The 13,605-nt window shown below is 46.0% G+C and overlaps 1 protein-coding gene across 1 annotated transcript in view; it reads left to right on the top strand.

Annotated features, from left to right (window-relative positions):
• Nucleotides 1-13,605, top strand: part of ppp2r3b (protein phosphatase 2, regulatory subunit B'', beta) — an 84,541-nt gene that overhangs the window by 11,521 nt on the left and 59,415 nt on the right. Inside the window, exon 2 of the mRNA XM_035393843.1 lies at nucleotides 7,782-7,883. Within this exon, the coding sequence (XP_035249734.1) occupies nucleotides 7,782-7,883 (102 nt within the window). The remainder of the gene's footprint in view (nucleotides 1-7,781; nucleotides 7,884-13,605) is intronic.

The following is a 13,605-nucleotide window of genomic DNA, read 5'->3' as shown; positions in this document are numbered from 1 at the left end:
GTCGTTGTGTGAGGTTTATCTGTATGACCCAACGCATCTGACAGTTGGGTGAATGCCATAAACATGGTGGCTTGTTTTATCCAGTCCCTTAACAGCAGCCATTTTAGTTTCTTTTCTTCACGTTTCTTTATTTTCCCATAGCCTGGATCTAGATCAAACTTAAACAGCATACGACTGTTTCTCTGAAGGCCCCCCCCCTCCCCTTTTTTATTTTATTTATGCTTGCTTTCCCCCCACCTCCCATCCCAGATTTAGCACGGGAAAGCAAAATAATTACACTGGAGCCAAACTGCCCATGGCACTGTGGTTTGATGTTGACCCTCTGTGGCCTTCGAGTCTGCCCGCTCCTCTACCCACACGAGCAGGCGTCCATGAATACAAAGGATTGTGGGGGATTAGCCTCTAAGACATTTGGCGGCCATTGTTCTCTTTCTCGTAAATGAGTTTCGCTGGTCGCGCGCGGCCAAGCGCAGATCCAAGACATCTCCGTGAGGAAATCTTATAATTACCTCTTCCTCTGAAAATGACAGCTTTGGCCCCTGGATCTCAAATCTTGGACATTAGCAATTGAATGGAAAGCCTTCATACTGTATATCATTTTAATCTTTCATGTTTAGATCCACCAGATGGCTTATTATCGCAGGTTCTGAGGAGAAAGAGAGACAAATGGCTTCTGTCCGTCTTAGGGAGAGACCCTAAAAGGGATTGCATTCATATAGGGCGAGCGCTGGATAATTGTATAGCTGGCTGTTTGGAGCTTCTGAGCTTCTGCTGCCCTCCTATAAATCATGAACATCATTAATAGGAGACAGATCTGAATTGCAGGAATTATGATTGGCTGCTGTAGGGTCATGTTTTGAAATAGAACGCACTCCAAAGGAAAACATGTACAAGTAGCATTGGATTTTTTTAACCGTTGCATGTCATAAGAATTTTTTTCCTACAGATTCATTAGTTCATATGCAAAAATATAACAATGTTCGGCCATACACAAAACACAACACCAAACATCAACTAGAAACATAAATCTATGAGTCTACAATACTTTAAGCCCATAAAGCTGTCTTTATTCAACATAATTCTCATTATTTTTAAAATAAATGTTCCAGAAAAAAAAAATTCCATCACATACCAATTTTAAAGTTCAAAATATAACTTTTGAATCAAATGTGGATATGCACAGAGAGCTAATGTTGTGTAACCTTTGGTTTGCTTTCATGGCACAGTAATAATAACAACGCATACATTATTCAGTATTGTTTGGAATAAAGGCATCTTCAATGCAAATCATCTGAGAGGCGAACTTTTAAAAAAGTAATAATGTGCATCTTGGCAGGGTTTTGGTATTTATATTAGACCCCCCCTCTCCTCTCCCCCCCCCCCCCACCTCCCTTTTCATTTCATTTCTGGGCACTTCGCATTCTGGTCTTCCTCCTCTCCTACTCTGTCAGCTCTCCCAAAAGAAACAATAAGGTTTAATCTGCACCAGTGACAGTGATACATGGGGTCAGGGAGAATCCCTTTTCAGGTGTTATCATTAAAAAGCTATTCTTCCCATTTGGTGTGTGAAGGAAATACAAAGGCTACTACCCTCCCAACACACGCACACACACACACACACACACGCGGACACACGTGTGATGCTTATAATACCTTCGAAAGGTTTTCATTGCTATCTTGCAGGCTGTGATCGTCTTTTCTTTCATACTTCTGTGATCTTTTCGACTTTTGTTCCAAATGAAAAACTCCAGAAAGATCTGGAAGAAAGGAACTTCTCCATTGACAGGTAATTTTTTCCTGTCGTACATCTGGACAGTGCATTTTGAAAGTAGCAGGCCTGTGTAATAACCATGGCTTTCATTATTAGTAGCCATTTGATTATTGGAATTACATAATGCTGTTTCTAATGCATCTGTGTAACACTGGGTCTCACATGATTACGTCAAACTTCATTGCAATATCTAATTTCTAAGGATGCATGATGAGTCATGCAAAAAAAATTAATAAATTATAATTTACTTTGGCAAAATCATAATTCGTAAAATAGTTTTAGAGCAGAGCTGCCTAATCCTGTTCCTAGAGATCTACCATCCTGCAGGTTTTCATTTCAGCCCTAATTTGGCACACCTGATTCTGTTAATTTGCAACTCAACAAGATCTCAACAAGCTGTTGAATGAGGTGTGATTTGTTAGGGTTGGAGTGAAAACCTACAAGACAGTAGATCTCCTGGAATAGGGTTGGGCAGACCCTTTTTTTTTTTACAGGATTAAAACTTTTTAAATCAAAGTGGATTTTGGTGGCACAAAATTGTTATTATTAAGGATAGCTTTCAAAAAGGCTTTTAATACTACTGATTCAAATTATAATTTAAATTCAATAATAAACTAATCATTTAATTGGCAATGAAAAAAATGATAACTATGCATTCCTCAATGGCAGGTGATTTATTGAAGGTGCCTCATGCACATGGAAATTTGGAGTTAATGAGCACTATTTTTGTTTCTCTTACATGTTCCATCATGAAAAAAGAAACTCTTAGCTCACAACATTTTTTTTATTAGACATAATTATATACTGCCCTGCGATAGATTGGCAACCGGGGTCCAGGGTGTCTTCCTGCCTCTCATGCCCAATGCATGCTGGGATAGGCTCCAGCACCCCCCTGCTCAGGAATAAACAGGTATAGATAATGGATGGCTGGATTATTATATACTGTAAAAGCTTATTGAAATTAAAAAAATTAGAAAAACTGAAAATAACCCCAATTGTTTTCTCAAACGATCTGAGCATTTTAGTAATTAAATGCCATACCAAGTAATAATTGACCAAACTTGTAAAAATGTCCGATGCCTGCGTGCTTTGACCACTTTGTAGGCAGGAGAAGGCGTGTGGTCCTCATGGCCGAGCTCTCCGCACCTCTGACTGCAGGTCCAGACAGACAGCCCCGGTAGACATGGCTGCAATTACAGCAGAACCGAGCCGCAGCTTTCCTTCAGGTGGAAGAGAGGAGGCCTCTGGGAAGGCGAAGCCAGGCCGGGGTGAGCGCACACGCACCAGGCTACGCGCGTCGCGTCTGCAGCCGCGGCGCAGACAGAGCTGAGCGCGGTCAGCGGGTCTCTGAGGACCTCTGCTGTACTCCAATCTTCCACGAGACCCCCGGACCGGTGACTGTGCACCGCTTAGCCTGCTTACACTGACGCACGGCTCCCAGATGAAGGCATCGGAGTCACTCATTGGTCATACCCGAGCTAACAGATTTTTCAACACAAACTGTGCCTATGAATTTATATATATATATATATATATATAGATATAGAAATTACACAATTAAGTGAAGAAGTATTGGGTTAGTGACAAATTTTTTGTTGCTTTGGCTCTGCAGTCCAGCATATTGGTTTTGAAATACAACAGTGGATAAAGTGCAGACCGTCAGCTTTAATTTGAGGGCATTTGCATCCACATCAGGTGATCCGTGTAGGAACTGCAGGCCTTTTTAGGCATAGTACCCGCATGTACAACGGTATTTCATGTCATATGCTTGGCGAAGAGTTGCTCTTTTTCTGCAAAAGAGATGACTGAGAGAGGTGCAGTGCAATATGGGTAAACACATTTACTGTTTACTGATGTTTCCTTGGCTACACAAGGCCCTAGAGACGATAGTATTATATTGGCTTCCTTTCCTCAAAGTAATGCCCTCACTTTTGTGCATATGACAATGCACAGCTGAGGTATCTTGCTTTCTCAGACTTCCCTGGCACAGAATAACGCGGATGGGACGGTCGTACTGTCCACCCAACACGATCCCAACGGAGCATGTCTGAGATGCCAAACGGAATTAGATTTCTGGGAATATAATAAACGCTCTTGTTATGTAAATGCCCGTTCGGAGAAAAAGCATTGCCAACGGTGAATGACACACAAGCGGCATAACTCATTTACTTAAAAAGCAGCATTCCAACCCCTTCTCTTGTGCTGCCTTCACAATTATATTCACTAGTTTTTTTTCTGTTATTCATCTGATGTTGCATATTTAGCGCTAAGTCTGGCCCTTGCCACTCCGCCCATGTGTATTTTAATGCAATTCCAGTTATCTGCTGCTAGCCACAGGAAGTTACCTGCAGGGAAACCTGATACACTGTAGGAAACACAGGAGGTACGGTATCAGACAAGAGCACACAACCTTATGATGTTGACGGTTTAGTTTGGTTTACATGGGTGTCCCCTGATCATAGCTATGCGAGCATTTGCATTATTTTCTCCAGGATTAAGAAAGTCTTTCCAGAACTGATTTAAATGATAACAGATGAGTTCCTCTTGAAAGCATATATACAGTTATTTCATTCTGTTATTTTATTCTTTACATAAACCTAAAAAAGCCAGTTGATATGTCAGCCGGATCTCTTTGATGTGTTGAAATATGTCTTTCTGCCCCACACTAGCAATAACTTATATTAAATAACACATTTTTGTAATCAATTGTGTTCTAACATGAAAAAGTACTACAATACTAAAAATAGTGACTACAATATAGACAGACTAGCTGAGCTACTACACTAGTCCTGAAACACACTACATTTCTATACTGTGATTTTACATGATTGTATGGTAAACACTATCATAAAGAACATTATTGAAAATGTTCACATTCCATCTGCTGTTGTACCTTTGAGCAATGTACTTACTATGAACGGCTTCTGTAAATATCCAGCTGTATAAATGGATATATGTACGACAATTAAGCTGTTTAAGTCACTTTGGATAAGTACATCTGGTAAAGGCTTAAAACGACAGCGAACATAAGCACACAGAAGAGGCATTTTTAACCAGCTGTTACCTCATTATGTAACAATTACTGTAAGGAATGCGTGATTATATTTACAGCACTTCTATGAATATTATTACAATTATTCACTGTCCTTGCAATTGCGGTGCAGAACTTTGGCTAGTTTCACTCATTTGTCCCGGCCTAGTTGTTCCACTGTCAGGTCAACTCTGTGGCTTGGTAGCTGTCACCACCGTAAGCTGTGGCCTAAAGGCAGAGGTTTGGGATGTTTATTAAGACGGAGGTCAGTCCGTGTTTGACCCCTGTCTACTGATTAGCCTTTCAGCTCTATCTTCCATTTTCTCAAAAATGACAAAATGTCATGGCGTGTACAAACAAATAGGTATTCACAAAGCATTTTAGACCTATGCTGGGACCCCCTTGGAACCCCTGTTGACATGTAAGGTGACTCTCAAATTCCATTCACCTGCTTATAACTGACCATTGACAGCTGTCCTCACTGACACCTGTGCTTCTATAAAACAGCCAGTGCTCTATGTGGTTGACAGTATTCAACTAAAAAAGAAAAAAACACTGACAGTATACACCAGAGGCAGTGTTTATTAATGACCTCATACATAAACACTCGTAAAGTCAGAACGGCAGACAGTCGTACTGTAGTCGTTTGAAAATCCTGAATATAAATGGATTTGTTTGTGTTTTTTTTATTTTTATTTTTTTGCCTCGCAATGTTACTGCTCTACTTTTGCCAAACAAGTCCCGTTATTTTTAACAACCGCAGTCCCTCGTGACTAATTAGCACACGTCCTCCGTACTAAGTGACGTCGCGCCCGGATAGCGAAGGGGACACGCGTTGTCGCGGTGCGTTGTCGCGGTGCGTCGTCGCGGTGCGTGCTCGCGGTGAAGCTGCCGTCAAACCGCTCTCTGTCAGAATCGCTCGGCCAATAAATCAATTAGCGGGAACGCCAGCGATCCAGATCGCGGAGTTCCAAGGTCGCCCCCTACTGGGTAACGCTAAAGGGACGCGACAACGCCGAAAGACTTTGTGGCGGCTTGTTGGCATGGCGACGCCCTCTCCGACAGACCGAACGGTTGTTGTGTGAATAGTCCGTTTGCTGGAGCTGGTGTCTGTGAGGCTGCATCACTGTTCTAAGTCAGCAGACCCGGGGCCAGGGGTGTGGGGACGGTCCTGCTGCAGATGGCAGGTGTGCGAGGAGAAAGAGCACGTTCACCACTCTGCAATGTCCTGCCTTGCATCGTTAATGAAGTCCCCGGGTGCCGGTGGCTATTGGCCCTTTTCAGCACGCATGATGTCACTTGATCGCTCCCATGCACTTGTGTCTTTCCAGTTCCTGACAGCCTGGCCGCGACAGAGCTCGTCCACAGCTGCTGCTAGAGTGCTACGGCTTTTACATCACAGATTTTCCAAAAAAAAAAAAAAAAAAACAAAGATTGAAGTGGGGAGGTGGAACACCCTCATGCTCAGCAAGTCGAGATCCAGGATCAGGGCCTGCCAGTCACACACCAGCTGTGTGTGTGTGTGAGAGTGCGTGTGAGTGTGTGTGCATGTGTGTCTAATTGTGTGTGAGTGCATGTGCGTGTGTGAGAGTGTGTATGTGTGCATGCGTGTGTGTGTGTGTGTGTGTGCATGCGTGTGTGTGAGTGTGTGTGTGTGAGAGAGTGTGAGAGTGTGTGTGTGTGTGAGAGAGAATGTGTGTGTGTGTATGTGCGTGTGTGTGTGTGTGTGTGTGTCCTTCCAAGAAAGATATTCTGCCTGTGCAAAGCAATCAATCAGCTCCTCCTGAATTCTTCCTGCATGAGGTCATGAGTGTGCATGCACCTGCCAAATGGCTCCTTGATATTTTTATTTTGAGGACTGATGAAAAAGAAAAGACAAGAAGTATTTACTTGGTCACCATGGAAACTTTGTCAAGGACCATGCCTAATTGGTCAGTTTAATAAATAAGTCTGTAAACCAAATGCTGTAAAAAAGACCCAATGAGAGATCGGCGCGCATGCTGTCCAGATGCCAAACCACAAGCCGATCGCCGCTCGAGCAGGTGCTGGAGTAATTATAGTTAAATCAGCTGACAACTGTTACTTTGAAAAGCATGTGTGCTGACAAATAAAAAATCCTGGTCTCATCAGAGCCGGCCCTGTGGTGAGGCCTGTCGGGGGGGGGGAGCGCGCACTCGCCGATTGTTTCCGACACTGTGTATCCCGAACATCACAAAGGACGCGCAAAAACACCATGCAAAGGAGCGGGAAAAAAAAACACGGAGCGCTCTGCGTCGCCGAGGCCTCCCATGATTCCCGGCTCTGAGGCCCTCGGCTTCCCTTCGCGCGGAGGCGACAGTCGCGTCGCGAGAAGCGGAAAGGGTTTCGCCCGAGCGAAAACGGCGTCAACTGTCCCCTTTCGATACGGCGGTCCCCCGGACGGGGGACCTGTCACTCAGTCACGGGGTCAAAGGTCACGTCCTGTCCGGCGGGGACGTGCGTGAGGGCGCTCCCCTGAGCTTGGGCCGGTGACGGGAATCTGGGGGGGGGGGGGGGGGGGGGTTCGGGGGGGGTTTAGAGCCGGCAGTGCCTGCACTGGGGAAGAGAAGGCGGTGAGTGATGTCACACGTCGTCATCACGTTGCTGGCAGCCGTTTAACCCTCCACTGTGGAGCTACAGCATCTGTCTGCAGTGTGTGTGTGTGTGTGTGTGTGTGTGTGTGAATAATGTGCGCCCGTGGTTGCAAGCACTGGTAATTAATAACTGTAAATGGAGCTCGGATTTAAGTTCCATTGAGCTTTTGTGCTTTGCGGTGTGTTTGCGGTGACTTTGAGAACAAGGTAGGGGCATAACCAACTGAAAAAGTTCAAATATAATTCTGTACATTGTCAAGGGGATTAAGAGAAGTGCGACAGGTTGTTACGGAGTTATGGAGTGTCCCTGTTTGTGCCCCAGCACACATTTAAGGAAAAGCATTTTGTTTGTGTTTCATTTCCGCAGTTGTTTCAAGGCCTCACAGCTGCAGTTGGTGAACTTCAGCGAGTTGGAGAAGCGAACTCCTGTGCCTCGAGGCCGTTTTTATGGAAATTGAAGAGTATTAAGGTAATTGTCATCTTCTGCTATTTCCTCTCTTCTCTAACGTCAGTTTGACTATTTCTGGACGTACAAGTTTCTTGAAATTCTAGACTTTAATTATATGTGCAGAGCTACTCACAATAACGACAAATTACACGTGTGCATTCTGAAGAACGTAGTCTGCGTGCCCTGGAGTCATAAATTGTCTGCAGTAGGAGAGTGAAAGGCCAGTTTAAAAAAAATATATATTTTTTTTTTTTACTGCCTCTATCTTCTTCCTGTCTGCCTCCTCCCCTGGCGAGCATGGTTCTTCCGCAGCTTCACGCAGTGATTTGCGCGTCGGACGGTATCGGATGCTGTAATCACGTCAGGTGACGGGAGCACCTCGGGCCACGTCTTGCGCTGGCCAGGGAGGGGTCAGCGAGTTTTGGCGGGAACGAAACGGCGAGACGCGTACGCGCGAGCGCGTGTTACCCGCCGGGCGGCGGCGTCTCTGGGCTCGTCTCTGCAGGCTGATGAAACGCAGACCGTATCAAAGGGATAAATAAGACATGAGTCTTCTGTGGGGGGGTGGGGGGTGGGTGGGGGGGGGGGATGGATAGTCCTGTCAGTGTGAGATGCCATAGCTACTCGCCGTCCTCCCCCCCTCCCTCCCAGCACGTCCTGTCTGTGTCCTCAGCACCTTCCTCTGCCACCCTCCCTGTGCCCCGCGGCTATTGCCCCTCGCGCCCCTCGCTCACGCCCCCCCCCTCCTTTCCCGCCACGGCGCACACCGCGCCCGCCCCCCCCCCCCCACCCCCTCCCCGTCGGGCAGCTGCTCCGCCATCGCCCATCGCTGGAATACCAAGCGCTCCGGGTCTCAGGTCTCAGCGGCGTCGCCGCGAGCGACCGCGGCGTTCCGTGCTCCGCGGCAGAGCGGCGCTCCAGCAGGCTTCTCCTCACTATCTCCTGAAATCTGAAATTTCATACAGGGCGCATTTTCAGCCTACTGAAATATGCATCACAGATTTATTATTAGCGTGTTCTTTTCTTGCATCCCGTCACAAAATACCCAGCTCATTTCAGCAATGCCTGCGATTGTACCAGATACCTGTTATTAACAATATATAAAAAACTACATATATGAAATAAAAACATAAACAAAGCTTTAGGTTATCAGAAGGAGAAAAACCAATTCTCTGCAATACATATACCATGAAAATCTAAGGTGTACATACATGTCACAAGATACGCATTTCTTCTTTGGCGTTGTTGGTGCCCAGTTCCATCCTGCTACTCACTCTTTCCCGAGTCGTACAGTAACAGCTACACAGCTGAGAATGCGACCTGCCGGTCGTGCCTGCGGATTTATCGCCGTGTTGGAAGTGAAAAGCAGGTCGCCTCGGGTCTGCCGCCGCGCCGCGGTCCTCCTGCAGCCCCCGCGCGCTCCTGGGAGGGAAAGTGACCCCTCTGATTGATAATCAATGGCGGCTCATCGCGGACGTATCGCGTTTCTGTTCTAGGGTTCTGTTTTAATGTCCCTCTTCCCCTCTCTTCGTCTCATTAAAAGATCCGGTTGCTTTCAAAACAGCTTTTTTTAATTTAGCATAATGATTTTTTTGCGTAATATCTCAGATATAGAGTAAGCCCTTGGGAATGAGGCCGTGCTTCAAGGTGCCTTTATAAAGTAAATAGCAAATTGGGTCCCTTAATGTGTGGGTTTTTTCTTAGGTTTAAGGCCTGGTGATGTGTTAGTAATTAGCGTTTACTGAATAATTGCGGGTACTAATGGTAAATGAAAACATCAGGATCTTCATTCCTCAAACTCTTAATTTAATGTAAATCTCTATGGCTAATGTCATCAGTATCATTACTATAACGGGCAAATTGTACTTAAAAGCTTGGAATAGATTGACCACCGCCACCAGCCGCAGTAGATTTTACTGAAAAAATAAAGAATTTTTTGGCTTGGAATATGCTGTTTAGAAATAATGACTTTGTTCTTGTGAACTCTGAATTCCGTCTCTGCTGTGTGAGAAGTGGGATAGTGAGGAGGAGTCGCTCCAGTGAGCGCGACGCTAACAGACTGGGGCTCGTCCTCCCCCATCCTCAGGCTGGCGGTCCCAGCTCGACACGATCGCGCCTTGTCGTTGGTGTGTTCCTGTTTAATTATTTAGCTGTGCACATGTTTTGGAGAGGCCTAGGCGCAGCAGCAGACTCCGCTCACGCGGGAGACGTTCGCTGATGCATTCTGGGAGACGTGCTCACGCGGGAGCGGCTCGCCGATGCATTCTGGGAGACGCGCTCACGCGGGAGCGGCTCGCTGATGCATTCTGGGAGACGCGCTCACACGGGAGCGGCTCGCTGATGCATTCTGGGAGACGCGCTCACACGGGAGCGGCTCGCTGATGCATTCTGGGAGATGCGCTCACGCGGGAGCGGCTCGCTGATGCATTCTGGGAGAGCTGGACTGCGAAGCAGGGCCGAATCGCTCCACTCCGCTTCGATCCCCGCCAGATTACAACGGACTCATAACGCTTCTCTTTACGTCATCGGTGCGTTTATCCTTACTGTATTACATTAGGGTAGTAGACACACTGTGCCTGACACATCCTGTATCCCTTGATTTCTCTACCTGGTACTCATGAAGAGACACATTTCGCTCCATCTAATGGCACTTTGTCAGGAATCTCTGGTAGCCTGAGCAGAAATTCTATTGGCTTTTTTTTTCCCTTGGCAGCCAGTTTGTGGTTCGACGCTTGCGTGCGCTACACGCAGATCTCCCCGCTAAAGTGCGCCGTGCGGCTGCGCTAACGCTCGTTGCGAGACAACATCAGGCACAAACTGGGTAAACACTCCGTGACATGTTTCCGATGTGATTACATTAGAACAAGCGGCAGTTTGATTGAAAAGCTAATATTCGAGCCATGCAAATCATCAATCACGCCGGAAAGGGCGTATTAATTATTCAATAAAACAGTCTAATTCGAGAATCGATGTTGGGAGTGGAGAAGGGGAAGTGCGGGTCTCCCAGCAGCAGAGCGGGGGCGCGGATAATGAAAGAGGAACAGGGAATTGCCCCCCTCTCTCTGAGCTGTGGCCCCCATCGTCTCCGACTGTCAAAAACAACCGGCACAGGGCCGTTTCATCTCGCCAAGTTTAAAGACGACTTTGGAAACACTCGATTTCCTCGCCAAACTCGTTAGGTCTTTGTACCTCATTAGTTCAGGTTTTCTTTTCTTTTTTTTCCGTTTCCCTCTCTGGCTTCCTCTTTTCTTTCTTTCTTTTTCTTCCAGGTTGTCATTACAGCTCTTTTCGCTGGCAGTTTGAAGTTTTAAATTGTGAGCTATGATCTCTCGCAGTCGCCAACTGGGATAAATTACTCCCTGGGAATTCATTATTTACGTTCGACTTAATAAATTGATCAATTGGACCGACGGGGAAGACAAGCTGATTTAATCCCATCTACTGCAAACCTGGCTACTGTATAATAACACGCTGTGGTCAACACATTGATTGAAACTCTATGAAGGCAGCTCGAATGTGCATTAATACTCATCGTTATCATGGTCTATCCATGGAGAATTTCTATAGAATACATAATGTAACTTATGTCAATATGATGTCACCCGTATAGTCATCTGTGTATTTAGTGCATCCCATTTCTCTCTCTTTGGTGTTGTGGGGCATCTATCACAGTGTCTTCAAACGAGAATCAGATGCAGTCTGTGTGCCTTACTGAACATCTTAGCATTGCTCTTAATGGGGGGGGGGGGGGGGGGGTTATGATGTCACCCCCACAGTAATATATATGTCAGAGACAGCCAGTGTGGCTTGCTCTCTGAGGTTAGAGATGGAAATTTACCACACTTATCCGACAACAATTTAGTGGTTAATTACACAGCAAATGGGGTCAATAGCAGGGGGGAGGCTGTATTGGGACGTTTAGGTCATGGACAGTAGCATTAGCCGCGTGACAAAGATTTAGTCACTTAGGACAGAATACACCCACAGAATGCAGTGTACAGACAGATGGATCCTCTATGGGAAAATAGGCATAGCTTTTCTTTTTTTGTCACTACAGATATAAAGACAATGAGCTGGTGATTTTTGCTGCTCTCTCCGAAATCTTGACAATTCCCATCCCCCCAACCCCACACCCCCCCCCCCCAATTTACTCATGGAGGGCTTTACTGTGCTGCCATACCAGCAGGCGATAGGTAACTATTCAAAAATACTCTGTCAGTTTGCAGTGACCGCAGACCAAATAAAGACTTTTTTAAATTCTTATTTGAGTCAAGCTTTCCATTGTTTGCGTAAAGCCGCCCAATCATTCCATTTGCCAGAAACATGATTCTCCTAATTCGTACAGTGAGTGGAAACCGATGCCCCCGCCTCGAGGAAATCCTTGAATGGAATGTCAAGTTTGGCCCAAACGCGTTCCCGGGCCTGGCCTTCCTTCAGCGTGTCGTGTGTCCAGATGGGAGCTGGTCGGGGGGCCAGACAGAAGCGCACCTGGCCCTGACCTAGAAGGGTCTGAACCTGGGCCTTCAGACGACAACAATGCAGGGGGGGGGGGGGGGGTGAGGGGGGGAGGAGAGACATATTAATTAGCCCGGGGGGGGGGCGGTCACGTAACCACAAACCACATCCGCTGTCCTGTAATGGGGGGGGTGGAGTGGGGGCACTAGATCAGGCCAGAACTCCCCATAGAAGTTCCTTGTTGGCATGAGTGCAGAGGCTGAACACTGCTGGGGGGGGGTGTCTGTGTTGGTCCTGCAGCAGTCGTGGGACCCCTGCTGCTCCTCCCGAAATGTGTCCCTGCACCTCGTCTCCGTGGTGCCCGTTAAACAGGACTCTGACTGTCAACAGTCACGCATAAATTAACATCGCCCCGTCTCCACTGTATTTATTTTTATAATTACCTCCCAGGAGGCCTCCGTGTGCAAACTCAACAACGCGCCACACGCATAGCACACGGGCCAGGCCACCCCTGCGTGTGTGCTGATCGAAATTCTGAATCAGCACCGTCAACAAATACGCACCACTTTTCTTCTGTTTCTGCTACCTTCATTTTATTCCCTCATAGGGTGACAAGTTACAAGGCTATTTTTGTAAATAGCTTGTTTCGTATGTGCGTTAATTGTTTAAAACGGTTTAAAAGATCTTTAAGTGGAGCTTGTACTACTTGCGTGTGCCAAAGAAAACTGTTCACGTTGGCTTTGTGACTGGTGTGTCTCAAACAGGCATGGTTTGACTGGTTGGCTGATTGACATGGTTTGACTGATTGGCTGATTGACATGGTTTGACTGGTTGGCTGATTGACATGGTTTGACTGGTTCCATGGTTTGCTCTGGTTCCATTAACGGGTCAAACGTAAGCTGATTTAATTCTTGGAAGACAGCAGATAGGTCAGTGTATGAGAGCATGCTGTCATGTACAGTAAGATATTCCATTTTCAATTAGAAGCTTTCTTTTTCAGATGAGCTCAGTAGGAGCACTACATTTTATTCTCCGTAGTACAAAAAATGTCATTTCATATTTAGTATGCGTAATTTTACTTTAGTTTTGTTTTCACTCCAATTCCCACCTTGTTTCTGTGTTCACTGCATTGTATGGAAACACTTAATCATGAGCCTACGCTCTGTCTTGATGTACATAAAAATCCATCAAAGTTGGCAGCAGAAAATTTCCTTGTTCTCTAATCTATAAACAAAAAAAAAAACAACGTGGATTTTCCCTTTTACGTCTGTTCCAAGAAATAATTATG

Source organism: Anguilla anguilla, chromosome 15 (genome assembly GCF_013347855.1).
Source record: "Anguilla anguilla isolate fAngAng1 chromosome 15, fAngAng1.pri, whole genome shotgun sequence".
Lineage (NCBI taxonomy): Eukaryota > Metazoa > Chordata > Actinopteri > Anguilliformes > Anguillidae > Anguilla > Anguilla anguilla.
The sequence above is the reverse complement of the archived record's forward strand: the minus strand, read 5'-3'. Positions and strand labels throughout refer to the sequence as shown.